Source organism: Gavialis gangeticus, unplaced genomic scaffold, assembly GCF_001723915.1.
Source record: "Gavialis gangeticus isolate Ggan-Ray unplaced genomic scaffold, GavGan_comp1, whole genome shotgun sequence".
Classification (NCBI taxonomy): domain Eukaryota; kingdom Metazoa; phylum Chordata; order Crocodylia; family Gavialidae; genus Gavialis; species Gavialis gangeticus.
This window is the reverse complement of record NW_017729025.1, coordinates 86,626,247-86,634,537: the sequence shown is the minus strand read 5'-3', so window position 1 is coordinate 86,634,537 and position 8,291 is coordinate 86,626,247. Positions and strand designations below refer to the sequence as shown.

At 40.8% G+C, this 8,291-nt stretch overlaps 1 protein-coding gene across 4 annotated transcripts in view; it reads left to right on the top strand.

Moving 5' to 3' along the window:
• UBR1 (ubiquitin protein ligase E3 component n-recognin 1) overlaps positions 1 to 8,291 on the top strand; it is a 174,781-nt gene that overhangs the window by 127,222 nt on the left and 39,268 nt on the right. For 2 of the 4 annotated variants that reach the window (XM_019519092.1, XM_019519091.1), the window contains exons 32-35: positions 1,253 to 1,405; positions 1,824 to 1,921; positions 4,717 to 4,810; positions 6,354 to 6,502. In XM_019519092.1, coding sequence (XP_019374637.1) covers positions 1,253 to 1,405; positions 1,824 to 1,921; positions 4,717 to 4,810; positions 6,354 to 6,502 — 494 coding nt within the window. Of the gene's footprint in view, positions 1 to 1,252; positions 1,406 to 1,823; positions 1,922 to 4,713; positions 4,811 to 6,353; positions 6,503 to 8,291 lie in introns of all 4 variants that reach the window. The other 2 variants (XM_019519090.1, XM_019519089.1) reach the window with 1 other exon arrangement.

Sequence of the window (8,291 nt, the reverse complement as noted above, 5' to 3'; positions counted from 1 at the left end):
TCCCCATAGACTTACTTGCTTGAGAGGCACGTGCTCACTCCCCCCAGATAATTTTTTCCCTCCACCTATTATCTGCATCCACATAGATTCAAATAGTACAGTGTTAGAGCCCAGTTCCCATGCCCTTTCTAAGAAAAGATGACTTACTCTGTGGGTAAATGGGATAAAAAAAATGGACAACAGGTTTCTCTTCTAGTATAAGATTGCGCAAAAGGTTTGAGTACAGTCTTTTACTTATGATATTAACAGACATGCTATTGTACTAATTTTACTAAAAAAGATGGCTGCCACATACTCTTTTTGGAGAAGTATGCCTGGTTTTGGGAGGGAAGCTGATTCTAGATGCCTGACTTTATGTAAGCAGATTTTTAAATTGTGTCCTGTTTTTCTAGTGGAGTTGTCAGTGCCATTGAGATCATGAGTGAAATCTGAAGACTTGCTTATATAAGGCAAATTTACAGTGTAACCTTTATATTAATAGTCCAGTTCAGATTAGACCTTTATATATTAAAAAGTCATTTGCTCTCCCTTCCTATAAAAAATTAGCTTACTTAAGTAAATAATACCATCTGTTCCTTGATTGCATACCTGGCAGGCTTCCCTGTATTTTTTTATTTTTTTATTTACTTACTAAAATTTATTTTACAGATGCATATTCATGAGGCTGAATTATTCTAGTATGTTTTCTTAAACATAAATTATGCACTTCATTTCAACAATAACAAACCTATTATTTTAACATCTAACGGTGAGACTGCATCCTCACCAGAAACAAACATTTTATGGCTCTAATCCATGAAATGCTACTATTGGTTTTTATTAATAAGATGAGAATGGGAATGCTATGGGGAAATTTTATATTCATAATTTGGAATGACTGTGTGCAACAGAAGGAAAGAGAGAGAGATGCAATATATGGTGTGCCATCTATTTAAAAATATGGGTGAGGTAATTTAATGATTGTTGGACTGTCAATGTGTTTTGCAAAGGACCTTTATATGGATGTTAAAAGCAAGGAGGCTCTTCACCATTTTTGCATATAGAAAGCTCTGTAATTACTTGATTCACATATACACTTGGAAGTTTTAATTTTATTTTGGTGTCCCCCTATAAGTCAGGGGGATAGTGGAAAAGAAGTTTGACTGGCATAAATATGTATGCACTAAATATCAGATTTTGTTGTTTGAGTACTTGATTCTGTGTTGCACTAGAAACCATTCCACTTACTGATTTTTCCCTTTCAATGTTATAGGTACTTTGAAGCCATACAGTTGAGCTTTCGACAGCGTCTCCATGTTGAACAGATTTTTGACTTGGAAAATGGAGAGTACCTCTGCCCACTCTGCAAGTCTCTCTGCAACACTGTGATTCCCATTGTTCCTTTGCAGACTCAGAAAATAAACAGGTGAACTACAGGGGCAGCTTATTTCTAAATTTTAAGAATAAAATCTATTTAGAATTTCTAGAAGAGTTAGTTTTCTTTCTGCATGTGCAGCAAGTTGGGATAATCTCAGCTACTTGGAGACTGCTTAAAACCTTACTGATGGCCCATTCAACTGTGTCTGACCTTATATTCAAAATCTGTTGTTGGAACCAATTTCTAATTTTGTAATTGGCCTGATTTTGCTGGGTGCATCCAGTGAGAAAGTGTTTCCTTTTTTTAATTAACTAAAATGTACAGTTTTTATTAAGTTTCAAAAGTAAATAAGCAAACTCCATAACTATGCAAATGCTAAGGGCCATATGGTTTTCAGTTTCAGGAGATCAAGTTCAATGCTTCCTTATCTCTTCAAGTAACCATCACTTTTTATTTCTATTCTCAGTGATGATGCAGAGGCAATAGCTCAAATTCTGTCTCTAGCTAGGTGGTTGGAGATTGTCATGGCCAGGATATCAGGCTACACTGCAAACATCACTAAAGGTTTGTTACAGATTTCAAACTTTACTCTAGGATAACTGTCAAACATGCCCTTTTAGCTTTTAACTTCTCCTAGCAAGAAAAAACACTGACTTTCAAGTAAACATACTGATAATAATTTGCATATATGCAGAATAGCATAGGTACCTCTAGACTTAGTTCATCCAAAATTGATGCATTTTAACTATCTATCGCAGGTATTTCATAAGCATGCTTTTGAGCTCCACTTTTTGTAAATGTATACATAGTACAAACTACATGATAGTAGTCCAGAGCCACAAGACTCATGACTTATATAGTTCATTGGGCAGAGCCCCAGGAGAGTCGACAGCATTTCAAGCCATGGTGACCCCACAGTTCAGCACTGCCTAGTATGTATGTGTACTCCAGATACCCATCTCTCCCAAAGGAGCTGTGCACTAATTAGTTCCCCACTCATGACTGGAAATGAGAGCTCTTGTTGCAAGCCCTGAGTCCCTCCAAAACTTTCTATGCAGGTGAGGTGTAGGGCTGCCTGGTCTGTCTCTGCTTCGTGAAGGACAGGGCCACACTCATCACATGCAGCAGGCTGAGACGGGGGATGGCAGAACCTCTCAGCTACACAGAATTTTGGTGATGTCTGCCAGACAGTTAAAGTTGGTGAAGAAATGGGCATCATTGGAAATGGGAAAGATAGGCACTTCTCAGCTGTGGGATTGAAGAGGAAGTTAAAATGTATTTGATGTAGTGGCTCACCATGACTCTAAGAGTTGGCAGTGAGGGGAACTGAGCACAACAGACACTTAATCTTATGCAGCTGGATTGTGTTTAACCTTGTGGGTTTTTAAGTGAGTTCAAGCATTTTTGGCACCAAGGGGAAGGTGTCAGGGCTGGCTCTGGCCCTCCTCAGGCTGGCCTGATATTATAGTACCTCCAGGCCTAGTGTCAGTTCCCTGTGGAGGAGAAACACCCACCCATTTTTTAAGGGCCAACCTCGCCTGCCCCCTCCCCCCCAGGTCCCATTATGGGTCATGTGTTTTATAGGCATGCACTACATTTTGTTAACTTCATTGTCAGTTATGATGACTGAGCACATGGTGCTTCTAGCAACAGTTTAATGATGGCCAATGTATTTAATTGGAGGAGGGGGTTGTTGGTATGTGAATGCAAGATTGAGGGGCTTTTTCCCCCATGCTGATAGGAGGAAAATATAATCTTATATTCAAGTAAATGTAGTATTTTAAATGTTTTACTTTTTAAGTTGTGCTTATTTGTTTGAGCTGGGACTCTGTGCACTGATTATTGACTCTGGCACCTGTGCATCTCAAAAATGTTGTGTTGTGCAACTCATGGCCATTTCAAGATTTTAGTTTGCAGCTAAAAATGATAGAAAGTTTGAACAACACATTGGAGCTAGAGATCAGCAGAGCCCGAAGAGAAAGAATGCACATATTAAGAATGTAGAAACTAAAATCCTGACCCTAATGTCCATAAGCCTGAGTATTGGAGAGAAATCAGAATGCTTGTTGTTGTAGACAAGTAGTCTCCAGCCTTTTTACGGTGAAGATCACTTTTTCAAGTAAAGGGCAATCTAGGATCTACCGTGCCCCCCCACCTAGTAGGTCAGTCAGGAGTGTGGGAGAGGGCCAGATCAGGGGACCCACAGTGAGGGAGAGAGTGGGGCAGGGGAGCGAGTGGGGCCCCAGCTGGCCTGCGGGAGGGTCAGAGCCTAGGCGGCTCATCCAGGCATGCGGGGGAGCTCCTGCTGCTGCACGCACCTTGGCGGAGGCCTGGGGGGCATATGCCCCCCCCAGTCTGTCCACAGGGTGAAGCAGCTGCCACTGCGCTGGGCTTTGTGCCCCGAGCTGCAGTGGGCCTCCAGCAAGGGGGTGAGCAGTGGTGGGAGCCCCCTTATGAGCCTGGACGAGCCATTTGGGCTCCAGCCCTTCCCTGGCCTCACCCACCCAGGGTCCCACTCACCTGGCTGCAAGGGGCATGCAGGGGTATCATCCCACTTGCTCAGCCTGGCCCAGCAGCAGCCCAGCCATGTACATCCTACTGCTTCTATGTCTCACCGCTCCTGGACTGCGTCCTGGCCGCTCCCAATCACGGACCCTCTGAATCCCAATCTGGCTGCTCCCAGTCACAGCTAGCCCCACCCCAGACTGAGATCGACTGTCAGGGGCTCCCTGATTGATCAGATGATCAGGGTTGACCGGCTGGGGACCACTGTTCTAGACCGCCTTGATTTTTGTGAACAGGCTTAGTAACCCTTGGATCTTCTTCATGTAATACATAATGGATACCACTAGCCTTTTGGTGCTGTTTGCTTTGGGAGTAAAGCTAGAGCTCTCCTTTTATCTATGATCTCATTTCCAAGCATCTACTAACTTCTTTCCTTGTTTCACTTGGAAGATCAAATCACATGAACTTGAAAAAAGACCCAACCCAGATTTGCCTATTGAATCCATAATAATTGGCCATAAAGAGTAAAATTGTAAATTTAAGAAGTCCAAACTGTACAAATATTACAGGAAGTATTGATGTGGTTAGATATATAGTCTTATAACATTCCCTGAATTCTTCTATAGCAAGAAAATTCCTGTTTCTGTTTCTGTCATGGACACCTTATCAACCAAGCGTTGGTTTTAATTCTCATATTTATTGATATAGAAGAGAAGGGTCTTCAGGGAGGAGGGTTAAAACAGATTTAATGCTAAGGTGTACTTAGGATTATTTCAAAAACAATTTAAAATAAAAGGAAGTCTGTGTATGCTACATCAATTGTATTAATGTGATTTTTTTTTTTTCCCCAGAAGAAGAACCTAAAAATGCTCCAGCTGTAGTCAGTAGAGAAAAGGGGGACTCTGCTCTGGATTTCCATTCTATCCTTAGTTTTGGAATTCAGCCTTTGTAAGTGTTGCCAATAGTTTGTTTGGCTGGAGGAATCTGAGTTCCACATTTTGCATTGTGTTCACTCTCCAAAATGATCCAAGTCTGTTTCAAAACTCTAGAACCTGTTTTGTTTTTTTTATCAAAAGAAAGGAGTTTGTCATCTGAACCCAAAACTGAAAGCCAGGAACCTTCCTGACTTATAAACCCAGCTTTTCCAGTGTCTCCACATGAATTTTAATACTGAATGATGGTTCTGTACCTTGGCTTTGTCAGACATGCTTCTATATGTGTCTTGTCTTTGTAATAATAATTTGAAATTACTTTGTAGGTCAAGTTATTTATTAGTGATTTACTTAGAGGAGTAGAGTTGAACTGTCTAGTATATTGTGTGATACTGGTTTTTAACAAAGGGCCTTTCCCCTTGGGATAGAGGTGATCCCTAGACATATCCTTCTACTGTGCGCCTTAACCTTCTCCTTCCACTTAGGATACTGTTACAGCCACCTTGTCCACTTCACTCTTTCTCTTCACAGCACACTTAATTAAAGAATCAGTTCTTTATTCTTTGTCTCACCTCTGCTATCCATGGTTATACCTTGAAAAATTACTTTAGAAGTTGCATTTAGTTCCTTTCTTTTATTCTATGTCACAGTTACTCAGTAAAAACAAGGACATTTTTCCCAAAATGTTGCTACTCTTGCAAACATACTCTGGTTTAAATGTTGAGAACTGTGTTCTTGCTTGTGCTCTATGTAGCAAGATTCTGCAGCTTGAACTTAGTTAAACATTTTTAACGTACTGCAAGAGCCAGAATAAAATCCAAATAATTGTGTCATCTGTGCAGGGCTTGCAGGATAAAAGTACTGAAAGTATATTTCATTTCAGCAGATATGTCTTTGAAGGTACAGAAGAAAGAATCTGTTAACTGAGAGCATGCTGTTTTTGCATAATTGCTTTTCTGATAAGAATTGCATTTTAGAGGGACAGAGTAGATGATAAATTTTAAGGAGCTCCATTCTTGGAGAGAAAATTAAAATGTTAATTGTAAATTCAAAATTGTCTGTCTCTTATTGCAAATTTTTGATGGATGGATGGAAGGAGGCATGCTTTTCAGTAGAACTGCTATGCTTGTTTTTTCCACAGTTTTTTACTACTTTTTCCCCTCAGTTCTTCATTACTCCAGTTAAAATGGTTAGGTGCTGTTTACCCATATGGACTACAACATGCAGTGTGTACAAACAACTCTCTATTTACCAGATTTAGTCTTGATTTTGTTGGCTTTCACTCATCAGTTCTAAAACATTTACTTGTGGAGAACCCTACATTTACCTGCCCATCTTGTGTACATCATGGAAGAGTGTTCAAGTGCAGGAGTCTTTGCTGGCAGTCCGTGATGAGCTGGGATTATTTTTCTCAGTGCAGTCTTCTTTGTTTCCCCTCTCCGAAGAGGGAAAACTCCAGAACCCCTGATTTTTTATGACCATCTTAGTTTATTGTCCTTTAAGTAACAGATACTTGTTACTGGTTCACAGGTTGAAGCTATCCTGGCTTTCTTTTGCAGAGCCAAATACTCAAGAAGTATCAAGGAGATGCTGGTTCTTTTTGCCACCACCGTTTACAGAGTTGGATTACAGGTTGCTCCCAATGAATCTGATCCTCGCATTCCTGTGACAACTTGGAGCACGTGTGCTTTTACTATTCAATGTATAGGTAAAACTTCAAATAGGTTTCTTCTTTCCTGTGGTTCTGAACCTTTTTAGTTAATTTGAAATAGTGGGATGTTTGTTTAAACTAGAGGTCATTCAGATATGACCTCTGGTGTACCAGTACTGCTAAAGGAAGACAAGGAGTGATCTCTCCCTGAAGTGGGACATGTTACTTGCATATAGAATGCCACAGCAGTTGATTACAGATGTGAATAGAAGACCAGGTTTATAGAGCAGAAGTAAGTAAAGTGAAAGGAAGTTCAGGCAAAACAGTGTATGAATTTCATAAATTGTAAGGCCAGATGGAGGGCTGCTGTGATTATTTAGTCTGAAATTGTTGTTCTATGCTTATCATAGCACTTCCCTGACGAAAGTTTGTTTGTACTAGAACAGGGATTTCAAACTCATTTGGCCCAGGTCTGTGGGCTGGTTGAATCCCACAGACCTCTTCCTCATCCCTCCTAACTGCCAAATCCAGCACCTGTAATGCCTGCTCCAGCTATTCTGAGACTCACTACATGGGATGCTTAAGACTTCATGACATATGGCACTCATTCCAGCCTCTGGGATCTGTGCCCCACAAAACACCTGCCCCAGCCATTCCAGGATATGTATTGTGTTGGTCAGTACAGACTCAGGGGCAGCACCAAGGGGCAGATGGGGACAGTATCGTTGGCACCCCTGAACTAGAGCATTTCTTTTAGGGGGAAAAATAATAAAATCTCTCTGAAGTTCCTTTTGTCTTTATAATTCCCTCAAGATTATTGTGTACTCAGGATGAAAGAAAACAGCTGCAGATCACAGGAAAACTATGGCAGTTTTCCATGCAGCTGTAAGAGAAAATCAAGGTGGTGGGTGGGCATTGTTTGTTTAGTTTTTCATTTTGGTTTTTTTTGTGGGGGGTGGGGGAAGTTGCTAGGAATGCCTGCTATTTTTTAATCTGGTCATAACATGTATGTAATTTCTTCCTTTTGCTTCTCACTTGTTGGCTATAAAGATGACCTACGTACATTACAGGATTTAAATACAATGCTTTATATTTTAAAATAATCCAGATTATGTCCAGACTTTAACCCAAAGATTTTATAATATTTTTGGTCACTTCTGAAAAGTAACTGTGCAAAAATAGCACCTCATTGATATTCAGATGCCCAAGTGACCAAAAATGAGGTCAGGGGAAGGCTTTTTTCTTTTATTTATTTTCTTTCTATTAGTTCTGTAAAACCAGCACATTTGGGATGCAAGTGGCTGGATTATCTTCTACCTTTATCGTCATCACTAGTATTTGTAATAATTATTAGTTGTATGCCTCTGCAATCCATTAATGCAAGGTGGTGGCACAGGTACCACAGTGGCATTGCACAGGCATAATTTAGTACAGCAGTTCCTACTCAGGGTGTTGTTGCTGCCACTACCAGGTGAAACAGCCCTGTACACTTCTTTCCGAATGAAGGCAAGAGTGCCTGCTCCTGCTATGGCTGCCTCCTGATTGGGCTTCACAAGTGCCTCCTGAAAACCAGGGGGCAGTGCCACCTGGTGGTGCTGGTGTGACAGCCTGGAGATAAAAGTAAGTAAGCTGAGATGTTAGAACAGCAGTTCTCAACTGGAGTGCCACCAATTTCAGGAAAGTTATGAGTCTTAAAATCCGTGGCTGCCTATATACATGCTCTGAGGTGGAGGGGAGGCCTGTTATAATTAGAGTGGTTCCTGGACAGCTGCTTTAATTAGAACAGTTTACCATCATGTATATTAAGCCCCCCCCCCCCCCAATGTTTCAAAATGGCCATAGAATT